Source organism: Camarhynchus parvulus, chromosome 11 (genome assembly GCF_901933205.1).
Source record: "Camarhynchus parvulus chromosome 11, STF_HiC, whole genome shotgun sequence".
Taxonomy (NCBI): domain Eukaryota; kingdom Metazoa; phylum Chordata; class Aves; order Passeriformes; family Thraupidae; genus Camarhynchus; species Camarhynchus parvulus.
The window spans coordinates 13,547,543-13,566,182 of NC_044581.1; the positions used below are offsets into that span (position 1 = coordinate 13,547,543).

Consider the following 18,640-nt stretch of genomic DNA (forward strand, 5'->3'; position numbering starts at 1 on the left):
AGGAGCCCTAAAGGGTTCAATTTTATTGATCTTCAGCCATAATCAACTGCTTATGTTTAGAACTGCAGTTGTCCCTGGGTAAACTTCAGAAAAAGAGAACTGGGCCTGTCCAAGAGGAGCTTCTCGTGTGGTGGAAAAATCTTCCAGGGTTATTTTCCCCTGCTGCTCCGTGTCCCCAGGCCCTAGGCATTCCTGTGAAAGCTTTCCTTATGCATTTTGCTTTGTCCTAGGCAAGGGCAGCAGATAAATCTCCTAATGAGAAAAAGCTAATTCCCTGAGGATATCCATAGCATTCATGAAAAGTTAAACAGAAACTGTACTTAGACATGGTATTGCTCAAAAATAATTCTATTAAGCCATGTATTTCCAAGTAAACATCATTAAGCTTCAGTCTCTAAATAGAGCTGCTCATTTCTGTAGACCAGGTTGTCACCTGTCTTACCCTAACAGGTTCTTTTCATCTTTGTAAGCAAAATCTGTTTTCTGCTTCTTAATGAAGGGTATTAATGTTTCCTTGGATTTTCTTCTTTTGTATAGCTGGAGTGCCAAGCTGTATTTGACCCCAAGTAACATTGTACTGCTAACAGCTATAGCCTTAATTGGTGTCTGCGTTTTCATCCTGGCAATAATTGGCATATTACATTGGCAAGAAAAGGTAAGCTAATTTACTAGAATATTTTATTTAACACTCCCTAATATTTTACAGACCTGTACACTGGGTTTTTTTTTTTATTTTTCTACAGTATAGTAACTTCTGACACAGACTGAATTGTCACAAAAGGTGTTACTACTAATTCAATGTTTACCACAAGTTTAAAAATTGGCATTATTTTTATTTAAGCTCTAAGACACTTGAGCTTGTTCATGTTGCTCTTCATTTCCTTTTTTCCATTAAGCTGTTACTTCTAATTGAAATGAGCCATCTTTGTTTCATATCTAAGCTTTCCATTTTGCAGTTTTAAGGAGAACTGTTTTGGAAAACTGGAACATAAACTCAGTTTACTTATCTTGAGTTCTGCTGGTAATCTAAAAACAAGGAGAAAGTCTTTTTTGTGTAACCCTCTTTGCACTGACATTAGCATTCAGAAACATATAGGGAGTCAATTGTGCATATTGGCTGCTTTGCTTTGTGGGTCTGAATTACACATGCAGGGTATAGAAGTCCATTGATTTGAAGAAGCCTTTTGAAAAGGGCCTTTCTTGTCACAAAAGAAATGCATTCCCATTTTTCTTAACTATGCTCAGTTAGTTACGAGCATAGTCACGAGCATACCCAGCTGGCAGGGTTGCCAATAAATGTTACTACATACCCAAACCATAATCTTAGCTGTCAGATAAAATTACTGCACATTCTGACATGGAATAACTGTTTGTTTTTGTGATGGTGGAAATAAAATGACCTTGTTAAACATTCAGACAAGTTTGCGCATGCTTCATATTTAAATGTTATTTGTCTGTCAGTCTTCACTCTTCAAAATGTTAAATACAGTCTCCAACTAATAATAAAGCTGGGAATAAGACACACAAAGCAAAGAAATACAAAGTTTATGATGGCTGTCATTAGCATGTCCTGCTGTACCAGGAAAGCACTGCTCACTTGTAGCTCAGGGCTGGGCACTGCCTGGGTTTTATTCTCTCTCCAACATATCTTTAGCAAACAAGAATAGCAGAAAAGGTACTTGGACTTTGAGTTGGGGAAGGATTACCTGTGTATAATTCCATCTGGAGAAATGGAGATTTAATGGCAACATTCAAAATAGTTTTTATACAATAATTCAAGCATTGTAGTGTAAGGAAGGACTCAGCCCAGAGTGCTTTCAGAGCTGTTTTCAGTCCCAGGTGTGTGTGAATGAAGTGGTATATTGGTTTTATTATAAACTCATTTTCAACTCTGCAGCACAAAATAGGCACAAATATTTGGACAAATTGTCTGTATTTTCATACCATTGTATAAATATGTGTTAATTCCTACATTCTTCCTATAGATTTTTACCTTCCCAATGTTTCGAAGTGGTTGAGATATTGAACAGATAAGAATGTTCACCAAAGCTGTGTTGTGCATCATTGACATGTGTAAAGTTAAACTCCAAAGTTCCTTGTTTCCAAGCTTGTTCTTAGTTTACTGTCTCTCAACAGTTCTCTCCTAAAAATACTGTCCTGGCTAAATGCCTGTCCCTTGCAGATCTCTGGAGCACATGGAGCAAAGAAAGGAAAGGGAAATGAACTGGCACTTAAAATCTTTTCTTTCCCCCAGAGAATGTATGTGTCTGCAAGCTGCAGTGTTTTATTCAGCAGTTTAAATAAATCCTGGACTTTGACCTCTGCAGATAAATAGTAACAGGAGCCCTTTGTCTACACTAGTTCTTACACACTCATCTGCCAGCCAGGTATTGGAGTACTGAAATAACTGTAGGGTTTAAGGGTAGGTGTTGCTCTGTCTTGCCTCAGAAATGTTGAATGCATTGAAGAAAAAAAAGCTTTGAAATCTCAGTTACTAGATTTTAGTTTTGATACACCAAATGAAAGAGAAAATGAGGAAGAATTGACACCATTATTCATCTTACAACAAAGACAGTCCTGCTACATTTGCTACAGCCCTCGATAGTCCTTATCCTCATTCTTGAGAACTTGCTTTGGGGTCATGAGGCTGGTCATGGAAACACTGCACAGTGATGGAAATACTGCTGGAGAGGCTTTGCTGGATCCAGCAGAGTATCAGTTACTGTCAAATTTGAAGCAGTAATTTTTTCAGGAAGCATACAAGAAATTGAGTGGAAATTGTTTTCTAAGTGAGACTGTGAAATTTTGTGGAATGTGACAAGCATTTCAGTGTAGGAAAGAGTGCCACTCCCTCCTTCCCACCCCTTTTTTGACATCCAGAATACTACTGACACTGATAAAGTCCCTGCCAAAAAAGCCAGACTGATATATCTTAAACCTCACTGACAGCTCTGCTGGTGCTACAAAATGCAGTAAAATCCATATTTAATCCAGTGGAGTTGCTATCACACATAAACATTGTGTAATGAGGAAGTCTTTGGCCTTGAGCCAAAGCAGAAGATGAACTCTCATGGCAGAAGACGGGCACCGATTTCTGCCACAATTGTTGTGTATTTTTATCAACTGAGACACAGTTCTGAATGCCCACGCAGCACCTACTGGAGAGGCTTTTCTTCATTTTACTCCTTAAGAAAAACAAAAAAGAAAGAAAGAACATGGGTCTGTGCAAGCTAAAAAGCATTTCAGTCTGCTTTGCCAAATTCTCTCATGCTGGGATTTACACATACTGTCTGTCATGACACAAGCACAAGTTTGCACTCTGTGTTCAAGAATCTTGAAGAAATGCTTCCATCCTCTGCTAAGTGCTTTAGCACATGAGAGGAGACATGTGGGAGAGGACATGTTCTGACACATGACATGAATTCTAGGTGCAATTTAAATACACTGTTTTTTTCCAAGCACCACCCAATTCATTCTTTCAGCAGGTCAGTGTGTGTTCTGCATAAATAAGCAGGGAAATGCATCCTACTTCACATTTTCTTAGTACAAACAAAAGACACAGAACATTTTTCACCTACTTGGTGCTGTCAGTTGTTGGTTGAACTGCTGTCTTGCTCTAAAGTTGTATTTAACAGAATGGTTTTTAAAATGAGATTCTTTGTACATGTAACATAAATTACATTTACAGTTAGTCCAGAGTAATTTCATCTTATATTTCTAATTTAGACAAAATGGATACCAGGAAACAGTCTTCAGGTTTGAATTATTCCTTTTAAAAAGCATTATTAGAAATAACAGAAAAGAGTGGGTCATAAATACTACAACAGCAGAGCAGTAACAGCAGAAGCCAATTTTGCGTAGATTATTGCTATTTCAAGCTGACATCATTTAAAAGTTAATTGTTGGGGCTTTTACTAAGCCTTTTTGCCTTTTGTCAAATGGCTTGAAAAAAATCAACCATTCTCTGACACTTGACAGCTCATTTCTGTAACAGTGTTGCTCTAGATTCCACAAAGTGTTTTTTTATTATTATTTTTCAGAAAGCAGATGACAGAGAGAAGCGACAGGAGGCTCATCGGTTCCATTTTGATGCTATGTGACATGCCTTAATATTTATGAAGGAGCTGCTACTCATTTGCTTAATTGAAAGACTAAATTCTGATTTTTAAAATTATTACCATGAAAGTACTGTTGGTGTGTTATTTGTAAATGTTGCATTATCTGGTATTTATTTGGAAAGTATTAAAATTAGACCTGAATGTCTCACAAGGCCTTTCAGTTAAGAGACTGTATATAATAGCATTTGGCCTTTATTTAACAGAACTGTAAATTTATTTTTCTTAGTAAAGGGATCAATTGCATGTACCATTGTTTATGTACCAATTCTTTAGTAATATTTGATAGAAAGAAAGGTATGTAAATGAAGTGTAGCATTTCAGCGAGCAGAATACCTTGTATCACTTTAATTGGTCTTGTCCTTTGTTCATTCTGCAAAACAACCTGGTTTTTGAAAATTAAACTTGTGCAATTTCTCAGATGACTTAATCGTTAATTGTTTTGATTGTATTAAATGGTGCTTAACCTAAAGTATTCTGTATTTTTCTTTGTTTAAATCCATATGTGCAGTAGTTAAAGAGCTTAGGAATTAGAGAACCAAAAGGAACCTGCAGTGTGATGTGAGTTCAGTCATCCTGGGATGGATGCAGTATTTATGTGTGCTACTTCTACAGAGAAGACAACGCATTAAAAAATTAAAATCATAAAAATGTATCAGCATTACATAAACTGCTTTTATAATTAAACTACAACTACGTTTGTTTTAGAAAGACACAATGTTGTTATGAAAGTAACTATTTTTTAACATAAGAAAGGTAAGGGATTTTTTTGTTTGGTTTTGTTTTTCAAGAAGTTAAAAGAAACATTTTTGAGGAGAGATTGAGGATTGACACCCTAAAATGTATTGCTAAGTGATGAGATATGCAAAGATTAAATTAAGAATGTAATAGGACACTCAGAATAATCAGTGCACATTTTCCATGTACACTGCTATGCCCAAATTTCATAAGGCTGTAATAGTGACAGAAGACGTGTTGCTCAACTTTAGGTATTTTAAGTGGTGATAAAGTAATGGTTGCTGAGTGTACTTGGGATCCTGGAAGAACCTCTGAGAATAATCATGTTTTTATTTTACATGAGTTTACACTATTAATTCTGCAGTTACATCAGTTAATTTGCATTCCTAATACTGTTTGATAACCTAGAACATCTTTCTCAACAAACAAAGTGTTGCTTGTCGAGGCACTCCCGTGTGCAGGGAGTCCCTGCCGGGGCTGGCCCTTCCTGGAATGTTCCCTGTGCCTGGCAGGGCAGCCCCTGGGCAGACAGGAGGGAACAGGTCCAAAGCTGGGCTGGTGGTGCTCACCCTGAGTGCCAGCCAGACTCGGGGTTACCATGGCAGTGCTGAACACTGACCCATTCATACAGCAGCACCAAGCCACCAGGCACAGCAGCCTTGTGTGCTGAGTGTCCTGAGCTCTGAAGCTTCACTGGGTATTTCCAATATGCAGTGATCACATGCCAGCACACTCTCATGTCACATTGCTGTTATTATTCAGGATAGAATATCTACTTCATGCACACCTTAAATTTTTCTCATGAAAAGCTTTTTTTTTTTTTTAGATAAATACTTCATGCTTTTGGTCTTTTTAAACCACATTGATAGAATTGGCTCCCACCAGCAAAATAAAGAACTGATTTCATGATTAGGAGGATCCACAGTTCAATATATTTTCCTGTCTTTTTCAGATGGTTGGAGAATAATGCTAAATGTATAATGCATTGTGGTAGCAAAGTTGTCTGTTACCCTCTGTCACAATATAATACACATAGATTAGCTTCCTTTTTTTTTGGAAAAAGCAATTAGGAATAAAATAACCTCATGCTGACATTTAAGCTGTTGTACAAAACAATGAACTTGGTATCTTTTGCTCTGAGGTGTTTTGCATGCTCAGTAGTGCATCATTGCATCACTTTATACAATATAATAAAGTTTACCCCAGGTTCTAAGCACTTGTACCATGGCTCACAGTCTATGCATACTGTTTTGAATTAAGGCATTAAATATTGTTAAACCTGTCATCAGAGGTTTCATGTTACACTTTGGTTCTCTGTTCTCTATTTGGGTAAGGTTATTGCCCTTCTACCAGGAAGTTTAAGAAAGCAGCATCAATTAGAAAGTTGTAGTTCCAGGTGATTGTCACAGTAACTGAGAAGTGAGAAATAGTTTGAGCTACATAAATTTTCAAACTGCAGCCACTCTAACACAGCCCTGGTGAGAAATGCTATTGGAAGCTTCCTTGGTGTGAAATTTCACCTATATAAAAACACTGTTGACATGCCAACTGACAGATGGCTGTTGAAATACCATCTTTCTTTGTTCTCATTTTCCATGAGAAGCTTTAAGACTGAATCTTCCTACCAGATTTATCATTAATGCACTATAATCCCCCAACAAAAGAACCAACTTTTCTGCTGCAGATTAATAGGCATATTCTATATAGTATGACATTCCTCCTGTGCTGAGGCCATCCTGCTTAACAGAGACATTAAAAACCCTACAGTTAATGGAGAAGTAATCACTACAAATGCCCTGAGTTTGGTCAATTCAGGGCTCCTATAGAATCACAGAATGGTTTGGTTGGAAAGAACTTTAAAGATTATCCAATTCCAACCCCCCTGCTATGGGCAGGGACTCCTTCCACTATCCCAGGTTGCTCCAAGCCCCATTTTTCACCTGGCCTTGAACATTTTCAGAAATCCAGGGGCAGTCACAGCTTCTCTGGGCAGCCTGTGCCCAGCCCTCATTGCCCTGACAGGGAAGAATTTATTCCTAACCATCTAAACCTCCTCCCTGCCAGTGTGAAGCCATTCCCCTGTGTCCTGTCACTCCATCCCCTGTACATTGTCTCTCTCCATGTTTCTTTGTAGGCTCCTTTCAGGCCCTGCAAGGCCACACTGAGCTCACCCCAAAGCTTCTCCTCTCCAGGTGAACAATGCCAGCTGTGCCAGCCTTTCCTCCCAGCAGAGCTGCTCCATCCCTCTGCTCATCCTGGAGCCTCCTCTGGCCTGGCTCCAGCAGCTCCAGCTCCCTCCTGTGCTGGCCCAGGGCTGGGGCAGCTCTGCAGGTGGGGTCTCACCTGAGCAGGGCAGAGGGGCAGAATCCCCCCTCCCTTACTGCCCCCCCAGGTCCTTCTCTGCAGGTTTGCTCTTGACCTATTGATCCTCAGTCTATGCCAATATTTGATATTGAATAGATACCAATGGATTGTAATTGATATATAACTTCTTTCAAATGAATGACACCAAAATAGAGCAGGAGAAGTCAATCCACAAGCTTCTGCTATATTACAATTAACAGTGTAAAAGCTTTAACTGTCTCTGTTTTGAAGGTATTAATAAACAATTCTTTTTAATTTAGATAATACAATTATGCTTAAAATAATCTCATACTTTGCAAATATGTAGTACTAGTTCTATAGTATTATATTAAATGTTTTGTTCAAAGAATTATGTTAAAAAATCAAGAGCAGTAGAGAAGTTAAATCTGGCATTGCTATGCTGCTCTAGTAACCCTAGTGTCCATTCTGGGAACAGGATCTAGTTGTTGAAGCATTGGTAATATTGGCCTCCCTGTCGCTTGAAAATAATCAGTCACACAGCACTTTTTTTATAATCAATTCCTGACTTCAGTGAAAAATGCGGTCCCATCTATGATACAATCCATAACAATTATAACCTAATGTTCAAATTAATGAGTTTTTCAACCTAAGCCAAAAAAGTCTGTAGGTATATTCTAACAGTCAGATCTAATTATATTACCTACCAAACAGAGAAGTGCACAGTAAGCTTTCTGAAAGCTATGAGTTTTCTTCCTGACTATTCAAAAGTTTGCAGTGTTCATTACTCGGTGGTAAATAACAAAGCCAACTGTGCATATTTATGTATGATTATGTATTACATATTGTTATGCAATTACAATTGTATTATAATACAATACTGAGGTACTTGCATCTTCTATAATTTTCTGATTATAGAAATTATATCATGAAATTAGGATTTATCAAAGGCACCTAAATTGTACTGACAAAACCAAGTACCAGAACAGTTAAAACATAATTCCTCATCTCCATTCATAATTATCCACTGTTGACATCTATATTTTTGCAGCCTCTTTTAAAAACAATGTCCAAATAGCTGCTGGTCTAAAGCTGTTCGGGTTGTCTACTTTGCTACTCAAGAGCAGAAAATATTTTAGGTAAATTAAAGTTAAAACTTGTCACAGAACAGCAAATCAAATGAAGTTTTAAGGAGGAGGCAAACCTAGTTCTAATAATTCAAATGTAAGCCTCTAGCTGCAGCAGAGCACTGTTGTGACTGACTCATTCCTCAGCTGCTCATGCAGGTGTTTACCTACATCAGAGTCCCACTGCCTTCCCTGAACTACTACTACTCAAAAATAATCATGAGGATAGAGCATCAGACCAATACACAGCTGGCTGTCCAAAAGCTGTCTTCAACCTTTCTTGACTGCCAAACTTCAGTTTAATTAAGTGCAGCTTACTGTCGGCGTGACCCAGCAGCAGAGTTTTCCTCCCTGGAAATCTGCACTCTGCAGGCTCAGAAGACAAGAACTGAAAGCTCCTTCAGACCTGTCACCAGTGAAAGCACCGCCTGTAACAAGAGCTCCAGCAAAACAAAGCAACAGGGATGTCCACAGGAGAAATGTCTCTGAAAGCAGCAGTAAAGAGGGGCAAAATGTGCTCCAAATCTACAAATTGATGCTACTCCCTGCCTCTCCCACACTGACAGCCTGACACAGCCCTGGAAAGAGAGAGGATGGAAAAGTTGTTCACTTCCCCAAGTGTGTAATAGCTCTGTTCAACCTTCTAATGGACAAACCAGAAGTTGAGCTCTTCAGTTAAATTGACTGTAGCAGATTGGGTCTTTGCAATTACTACCCAAACTTGTACTGAGCACACAGCATTACAAGGGTTTTCTCTCGTCTCTTTGGTGAGACACAATTGACCACAAATAGTTCTCTTGAATGCAAATTCAGCCCAAGATCTAAGAATCAGGCCAGTTCTGATTTCTTATATCATCACAAGTAATAAAAATATTCAAGTCAAATTTTGCCATCAGCTATACTGTGCATTCCAAAAAATAAAAAAAGCAGGCAACCCCCTGTTTCCTAACAATCTGCACAACAGTACAGTCAGATTTTAATTATGTACTTGCAGAGAGGATAAAAAATGTGAATGATGCCAGATACAGTAGTCTTGGATATTTTCTTGCATTACTACAGTAAATATTTTTGTTAGTAAAGAAAATACGAAGTACATATGCCTATTGAAGACTTCTTTATGTATAGGAGTTTCCACTATAGAACTTAACATTTCATCACACAACTATAAATACATGGTTAAGAAGGGAACAGAGGAATCGCTTTGTCCACTGCTGGAATGTAGCAGCTATTTCACAATTCATGGAAAAACAACGCTTGGAGGAGGACTGTATCATCTCTATTTGAAATTGAAAGGACAATTCAAGTAAGTAGAATAATATAATTATGTAACTTGGGATTTTGCCAGACCATCAACCTTAATACTTCATGAAGCTTCTTGAAACACTGAAATGGATCTTTAATACCCAGAAAAGCTCAGGACCTTTGCTGCGAGGTCTCGCCGTGGGTCTGGGAGGAGCTGCTGCCCCCGGGCCCGCTCCCTCCCGCTGCTCTGCGCTCACTTCTCCATTGAATTCGCCCTCGCTGACAATCACACCGACTTGAAGCGCCTGAAATATTTAACAGATAATCTGAAGCAAGAGAATGACCTTTTCTAACAGGATAGGCTGACCTTTGAACATTGTAGAAATAATTTAACATTCAAATACACAGCACCTAACCACAAGGAAATCAGAGCTTCACCTCGCACACTCGTGTTAGACACTGTACTGAGCTGCCCTGCTCCTTAAGCAGACGGACTTCCAAGTGGCAATTACGCATATAATTTACAGTTTGCACAATCTGTTGGATCTAGCGAGTGGGTTGGTTCCGAATTGCTCCCACAAAGTGCCTGCTCTGGGACAGCGGAGCTGCGTGGGGCAGCTGGAGGTGCAGCCGTGCATGGCAGCGCAGGACCAGAGCGGGGACCGGACCTGCTCCGTCCCGGGAGCGGGGCCGGGGCAGCGCCCGAGCACGGCGCCCCCGCGGCAGCTCCTGCGGGCCCGGCCCGCTCCTGCTCCCTGCGCAGAGCTTTGCAACACGCACCGGTCTAAGCATCTCCGCGTTTCAGCACTCCTGGAGTCTGAGTGAAAGATCTCAGCCTCGCCTAATCGGCAGATCCAGGGAGGAGACATCCTGCAGGAAATGCCCAGCGATTCTTCAAGCCGTGTTGCCTATGGGAGATTTGAAAGCCTCACTAAGGGACTACCGTGTTGCTATCCTTTTACACGTAGCCTATGGGCAGTACAGCCTCCGCGGGCATGCCCCGGGCTCTCCGGCACGGCCGCGGCTCTCGCCCTCACGCACCGCCCTGGGCAGCTCGGAGGGGTCTGGCAGCACGGGAGTTCCCGCGGCGGGATCTGCTGCCCTTCCCCCGACATCGCCACCTGCCTCCACCTCAGGCCCTTTCCCGAAGTAACATCTCCCCTCACAAGAGAACCCGATGTGATGGATAACCAGAGGGACGGGAGCCAGGGCAGGCAGCAGGCTAAGTGCGCCTTTTTATTAACTTCTTGTAAAGTAATAGCTCCATTTTAGCTGTCACTCTTATCAAACAACAGCCGCACAATAGCGTGTGATGGGCTCTTCCCGGCGCCGGAGCTGCAAGCAGCACACTGCAGCCAGGCAGGCAGCTGGGCACGCCGCACTGCCGGAGCCGCGCGGGCTCCCTGCCACCAGCGAGGGGGTGAAGGGGAGCCACGGAAGACCGAGGGAAGCACCGTGTCCCTTTTATCCCATGGGGACCCACTCAGATCCCAAACAAAGCCGGGCAGCCGGGATTCAGGCTTACCCAAGCCACCGTGTGCTGGAGAGGGGCCGCACGGCTCGCCCCCGCCGCCGCGGGGGACGCTCTCCGGGCACCCAGCACCGCACACGGGAAAAGCCCGGCAGACCGGGGCAGGATGGGCCTGGGGCTGAGGCACGGCGGGGGCCGAGGTGCGGGACCGAGGCGGGGCGCTGCAACGGGGCCAGCCCCAGCTCCCCGTGGGTACGGGCTGAGAACGGGTGCTGCTCCGGCGCTGTCGCCCCCGCCTCGGTGCCCGGCCGAGCGGGAGGAGCACAGCGGCCACGCCGGCTGCGGCTGTGGCTGCTTGCGGGGCTCCGTCGGGGGCGGGCACATGCGTACAAGCGGCTCATCCAGGCAAACACCCCTCACATCTTAAATGAGCTTCATTTAGCAGCAGCCGCTTCAGTCGGGCTGGGAGCTGCCGGGCTGCGCTCCGAGCGCTGCGCGTGGAGCCCCCCGGGGCAGGCCAGCCTCGACGGAGCCCGCCGCGCCCCGCTCTCGATGGGACTGAGCGCGGCGGCGGCTCCGCGCTCGGGCGGCGGAGGCTGAGCGCGCCCCCGGGGGCGCCGGGCATGGCCGCGGGCGGGCGGGGGCCGAGCCGTAGCCGCGGGCACAGCGCCCTCGCGGGGGCACCGCCGCGGCCATGGAGCGCCGCTGATCGCCGCCGCCGCCGGGGAGACAATGGCCCTGCACAAACTCTGCTCGGTGCTGGAAGGTAGGAGCCGCGGGCGGCACGGCGCCCCGCCGGAGCGGGGACCGCGGTACCCCCGGCGGCGCCGCCCCTTCGGCTGCCCCGCGCTGCCCCCGGAGCCCTCCCTGCGCCGGCGGAAACTTCGGAGCGGCGGGCGCGGGGGCTGCGCAGGGCGGCCACCCCGCTTCTGCCGGGGCTGCTCTTCCCGGGCAGCTGCCGGCGCTCCGCACCTCCCCATCGCACCGCCCCGTGGCCCCGCGTCCCTGCCCCGCGGCCGCCGCTCTCTGGCCCCGCTCTGCCCCACGCCAGACACTGCGCTGCGGCGCCGGATCGGGGCCGCGGCTGCCGGAGCCCAGCGGGGGCCGGGCCGGGGGCCCGCACCCATCCCGGGCTGCCCCCGGTCCCGCTAGTGCGGGCGGGCGACCGAGACACCTCGGCACCTCGGGCTTGGGAGGTTCCAGCGGCGGGGACACCTCGGCACCTCGGGCTTGGGGAGGGTCCCAGCGGCGGGGACACCTCCGTACCTCGGGTTTGGGGGTGTTAGGAACACCTCGGGTTCGGGGGGTCCCAGCCTGCAGAAAGGTGGGTCACAGTGGCAGCGACCCTACCCCGGTGACCCGTATATTCCCGAGACACACCGGCGGAATCCTACGCTCGTCTTTTCACAGTAAAAATACTCTCTGCTTTCGTGACTGTCCTGACGAGCTGCTCCACACTGTTCAGCTTATCACACTTGTTATCGGGAACATGGTCTGTTTTCAGTAAGGTTTTCATAAAATCAGTCACCCGAGTCACAAGCTACACGCTGACCGGTGTTTACCTGTGCTTTTGTTCTAGAGGCTTTTAAATCTTGTTTCTAACTTATTTCTGTTCAGAGGTAAACAACGGAGCAAGGCTCCTCATCCGAGTATTTCTTTGTGCTATTATTTATACAGCTCAACAATGGGCGAGGGGTTTCTGTTAGGAAAGAAAATCTTGATGTGGCACTTAACCTTGTGCCTCAAGAGATTATTTCTAGCATTCTGTATATTCTTGAGCAATAGCAGACTTGATGGGGATTCCAGTCTGTTGTTTTATTTTTTTTAATGATGATTGTTATTTTAAATTATTCTGTTAGGAGATGTTGTGACTGCATGCATTATTGAAGCCAACAAGGCACTACTGCAGAGTGGAGAATTGTTTAGTGTATACATTGATGTCTTCCCACAGTATGAAAGTTGTAAAGAAGTCTGTTTTAAATCCAGAATGTTTCCATGGGCCATAAAATCCCATGTTCCTGGCCTTAAGGACTTGATGTCTTTAGGGTTTCAAAAAATATTTTTCATTTATTAGCATCATAACTGAGAGACAGAAGATACTTGTTCTTAATAAATGTCTGTCTCTATATTGTTAACCATTCATTGAGTTTAGACAACGTAGGAACATATGGCTTACATGGGGAATACAAGGCATTTAGATTCTTTTTTCTACTGCCTCTTTTAAGTAACATATTTAAATATCAGAAGCCACTATAAAACAACCATAAAATACAACTGTTGTATCTACTACTTAAATACTTTATACACATGCAGATTTAATTACATTTCAAAAATATGTGATTGCTGCAAAATTGACTGTACAGGTTTTCCACTGAACAGACCTGTATATTTTTTTTATAATCACACTAGTGTCCGGGTAAAAAGTCCCTCTACAGGAAGTTTTTTGTATTATTCATAATCCATAAATTGCACAAAGCCATTAGTCAATAAGCTGTTAGTATTCTAAACGCATCCCTTGCCATGACTACAGAAACAACCTATCATTACTTAGCATCATAAACTCCCTTTTAGCTCTGCTTCAATAGAAGTCCTTACATAGTCCCATTATTACACCTAATCAGAAACAAAAAAGTATATTCCTGTAGATAGGTGTATAGATTCAGTTCCAGAAGGAAACTGCTGGGAATAAAATTCAAAGTAACCACCCATATTTTACAAATTGTATCTTAAATTCTGCATGGAAGCCCTACCTACAGTGGCAGTAATTTTTTTTTCTCCATACAGATAGCTTCATGTGCAGAACTGGGGGAGTTCTGCTAAACCACATGCAAAGTACTGTGAAGCTTAGTGTATCATGAGAAGTCATATTTTATTTAATACTTCTTAGAAACATCTTCTATTCTTAACAGAGAATGCATGTATACATTTCTGTCATCCACAGAGATTCTGTTTTGTGGCTGTTACCTCAGGGCAGAAAAGAGCCCCTCATACTTTGTGGCAGTTGGAATTTCTTATATTAAGCTTGTTCAGAGCTATTCATCTGTTCTTCCTCAGCTATCAATATCAAGGACTATTTAAATAAAACCTTAATGTAATTCTTTGTCTCTGTCTATAGTGTTCAGCAGAACTTTTAAAAGTCTCATCCTGAGCCCATCATCGTGCCTGGGTTCTTTGCTCTCCTCCAGCTCTCCCAGGCAGCAGTGCTGAGTGGCAGCGCTGCTGGAGCACGACAGCCCTGAGATTTCAGTGGCTGCAGCTTTTGCTCAAGTGGAGCCCAGCCAATGCCCACCTGCTTTCTCAGTGGGCTCTGGAACCTTTTGGAGGCCAAGAGCTTGCTGCATTTGGGCTCTTGGAGGACAAAGCCTTTGCCTCCTCCTTCAGCTCTCAATGCCATCTTAAACACGCTAGAATCCTTCCCTAAGCCTGGCACAGCTTGCAAAATGCAACTGCTGTACAACAGTAAAGCACCATAACCCTCCACTTCATGAGAGAGAAAAGCAGCTGCTTTCAGAATAAAGCCATGCCCCTGTTAGGCTGAGGAAGTAAATATACCTACCTTGAATTTCCTCATACCTGGTGTTCCCCCGAAATGTGTTTGCTAAGGGCTTGTTCCCATGCTTCAAATATGCTCCCTCTTTCATTTCCATATGCTGGTATTTGATTTAAAAAACTGTACAAGCTGTCAGTTAAATCCTTCCTCTACATTAGTTTTGGTCTATTTCAGTTAATATATTGGATTAATTTAGAATGCCAAAAAGAGAATTTTCTAGCTTCTGACCCAGTAATTCAACAAGCAGCCAGGGGTAGAACAAATTACTGTTACATTCCCAACCTTCCAGTGGACTACAGAATTATTTCCAACTCCATCAGGTTGCAAGAATGTGGACTGCTATGATTTAACTTCCTGCCATTCTGCTCCAGCTCCTCATTTGCATTTTGGCATGATTTTAACAGTTAATTTCTCACAAACAAGTAGTGTTAGGAAGTAATGCTTCCTTCCACACAAAAGCTAGAAATTATGGCTGCCTCTTTCCAAAACCAAAAGGTGTAATAATGCCACAAAAAGCTGAACACAAGCAGAAAAAAGGTTATTCAAAAATCTCCTAATAGTTTCATGATTTGTTCATTGAAGCCAAAAGCAAATGTACTGACTGTAGAAGCTACAGTGACCCTACTGAAGGCAGTATTGAGTGAAGTCAGAATATTATTTTTTATTTAAACAATATTTACTTTCCACCTTTTCTGCTGCACTGAAAAAAGTGAAGCTCCAAACTGCTTGCAGTGCTAAGCAGTTCAGCAAAAGTAACTCAGTAACTGCAGACCAGGATTCAAAAAGCTGCAGTGTTAAAAACAAGGCGAGGGTTTGGTGGTGTGTATTACACCTTGCTCTTCATACACATGCAAACTTCATATTCAAAATGCACCACCCTGAAGCATAACTTCAAATTCATTAACTCCCTCTTTTTCCTAAGACATAAGTGACTGTGGCTGCTAAAATTTTTACAGAACAACTTGGTTACAATTACATGGATATAAATAGCAAATTTCAGTGGGTAAATCATGTATATGGCTGTAGCCAGAGTATAGAATAACACTGGGTTGAAGCTAAAGGAGCTACTAAATTATGTATCCCTATGTAATGAAAAAGTTAAGATTTTCAGCATCTTCCTTAAGGTTTAATTCACAGGGAGAGATTAGACAGAAAAATTACCCTTGAAGTAAAACTTTATAAGCTATTCATCATTTATGAACCTGTCAGAAAGTCATAATTCACTGGAGAAATGAAGAGAGCTGCTAATTGCACATACTCTAGTACTTGTAGTTTACAAACAAAACAAACCCAGCACTAGGAGTATAACTTGTCTGGATTGAAGCAAAATTTTAGTGTCTTGGATTCAAGCTGAGATTCTAACACTGCAGACAAGCTTGCTGCTTGTCTGCCTTGTACATTCCAATTTGTTTTTTTTTAACTAATGAAGCACTTACAGTCTAGGACAACTTAAACAGCTTGCTACCTTTAAACAGCTTGCTGCCTCTGTCAACATACAACTGGCAACTGCCACCTCAAATTACTGCAAGATATGGGGTTGGGTGAGTGTAAATTTTACAACAAAAACCAACAGGTAACTTTTACTGAAAAAAATCCACGTTTCTTTCAGATTATCTTTGTGCTTCACTCAGTTTTCTGTTATTACAAAGCTGACTCCACTATGCAGCAGGAAAGAATGGCCAATATGTTAAGAAATCATTTCACAAAACCTCCTATATCATATGGTAAAATTGATGAACACTAAGTTAAGTCTCTTTTTAGGGACTGAGAGTGAAAAGATGGAAAAGGAAAAATTGTAGTCTGTACATAAATTGTTGCCAGTCATGAAAGAATATAGCAGAAGAGAACTTTAAATACTAATTTTGTAATAGACATTCCAGAAATTATTTCCACTGAAAAGGATAGTATATTGCTAATAAATAAGAGAAGATAAAGAACTCTGGTATAATCTGATCGATTTTTAAGTCAAAAGTATCACTATCCAATTTCTCTAGGAATAAGCTATTTCTGGGAAAGATGTATTCAGAATAGTCATATGCAGCAGGATTAGCTCTTAGCTGTCTCAGCTAGAGGGAAGTCATCTGAACTTAGAAGTCAGTGTACATATTTTAATAAGGTTTTGAAACCCCTCATCAACATGGTTTGCACATGCAGTCTTCTCATCAGTCTCTTGCTGCACACAGCTTGGAGATGAAAAAAAAGGCTCTTCCATATAAAAAGGAAAGTTTCTATTTTAAAAATGAAAGCTATCATTATTCTGGCAGAAGTTTTGCTGGCAGACAGACCCAGGGATGGATTATAAGTAACAGGATGTGGAGCAACTGGTAAAATGAAGCAGCTCACAGCTGCTTATACATTTCTAATGGAGGACAGGATCAGAAACATTAAATGTTTTTAGCCAACCTAGAGGGGACTCTGTCACAGATCCATCCAAGCATGAATTGTTCTGGAGATGATTTTTATCAAAGGGATGTGGGAGAACTGCACTTACTTCCTGAATCAGTTAACCTGGTTTCTCTGCAGAGATAGAGTCCCAATTTGTTTCTCTGGCAATCTTAAAGAGAGGAATCCCTACTGGAAACAGCTGGAGTGAGATGAAACTGTTACATCTGAGAATAGACCTAAGTGCATTCAGATATCCTGCTGGCAGTTAATGGCTAACAAGATTTGGATCTTAGAAGGCATCAGAGTCACTGTTAATAGCTGGTGAAGCCCACTTCTGCTATCAAGGTTCTGTGAGAAGGATTAAAAATGCGTTGGCAGCTCCACTAGCATGCTCTGGGTAAGACTTAAACCAGCTAAAATATGTCTTGCCTGATGCACACCTTCATCTCTGTACTTTATTCGGTGACAATCCTGCTGTATGTTCCAATATGAGGAAACCACTGGAGCTGTTAATAGGATAAGTTGTAGGCAGCCACCTTAAATGCTCTTTGATACTCATTTTACCAATCTGCAAATGTTCTGTTGAGACTGCAATAGATTAAGGAATGTATACAGGCTATGAACGATAAAAATGTTTGGGATTCAAAAACTGCCATGTTTTCATCCTCAGCAACAGAATTGTTAGCCTTAAATACAGCAGCAACAGATGCAATCCAGTATTCCTTTTGTAAATTAACAAACATATAAAATGCTAGGAAGAGAGAGAAAAATCTCATTCCTTGAAATTTACAGTGTTTGTTTCTGAGCTAAAAATGGCTTGAATCCTAAAGCAGTTAATAAGCCTTTTGAAAGAAAAGGAGGTGACCGTGCACACAGAATTACATGAAATCCAGTGTCTGGACGCTTTACCTGTCTGTCTAAGTTGCACAAGTTCTTTACAAGACCACCCATCAGTCAATCACTCGCTTTGAATTTGTGCAGCAACTAATCCTTGATCAGAGTCCTTACGAGCAACCAAAACATGTAATTAATGTTGGCCAGAGAACAGGATAGGATATAATAATCATAAATGTCCCCAGCTTATTAATAGCTAATATTACTGTTTAGATGCATGAATAAAAAATGGATATAAAACCTGAAATACTGTGATGAACAGTTGCTGAAAGTAACTCTAATTTTAGTACACAGGGCAAATGAGGAGCTAAGTTTAAGAAGAATACACAGAAAAGGAACCATTCCCAAAAGGCAAAACAGAGTACATAATTAAGATCAAGCATTTGTTACTTTAGGCTGTATCTGCCAGAAAGAAGCAGGCATCCTGGCAAGATCTTCCAACATGCATGACCCGTGAGTTGCCAATTACCATCCCTCTGGACTGTGTGTGTACAAGGTGCTGCCTGATCCAAGGAGCAGAGCACAGAGATCCAATGAATCCTGCTTTAAGCAAAGTCTGTCATCTTTATCCCTAGGATTCTGGCTACCACTATACTAAGAATGTGTAATACTCTAAATGATGAAGTCTTTATTTTAAAACATGGTGGAATGTTTCTCAGCTGTGCCTGACTGCTGCCCAGTTTGATATTCAGCTTGCCCTGCATGCATAGATCCCCCATTGTCATCACTGAAGACAGACACTGCTCTCAGAGCCACACAGCAAATCGAGTCTGGTGTCTCTGTGTGATGATCCCTA

General features: G+C 42.5%; 2 protein-coding genes across 3 annotated transcripts in view; both read left to right on the forward strand.

Moving 5' to 3' along the window:
- ITFG1 (integrin alpha FG-GAP repeat containing 1) overlaps positions 1-4,588 on the forward strand; it is a 69,538-nt gene extending 64,950 nt beyond the window's left edge. Inside the window, exons 17-18 of the mRNA XM_030955745.1 lie at positions 538-655; positions 4,041-4,588. Coding sequence (XP_030811605.1) covers positions 538-655; positions 4,041-4,100 — 178 coding nt within the window. The 3' untranslated portion in view covers positions 4,101-4,588. The remainder of the gene's footprint in view (positions 1-537; positions 656-4,040) is intronic.
- A 6,720-nt stretch (positions 4,589-11,308) lies between these two features.
- The window catches only part of NETO2 (neuropilin and tolloid like 2), a 30,472-nt gene continuing 23,140 nt past the window's right edge, over positions 11,309-18,640 (forward strand). The window contains exon 1 of one of the 2 annotated variants that reach the window (XM_030955999.1): positions 11,309-11,781. In XM_030955999.1, coding sequence (XP_030811859.1) covers positions 11,748-11,781 — 34 coding nt within the window. In that variant the 5' untranslated portion in view covers positions 11,309-11,747. Of the gene's footprint in view, positions 11,782-12,100; positions 17,348-18,640 lie in introns of those variants that run through there. The other variant, XM_030956000.1, reaches the window with a different exon arrangement.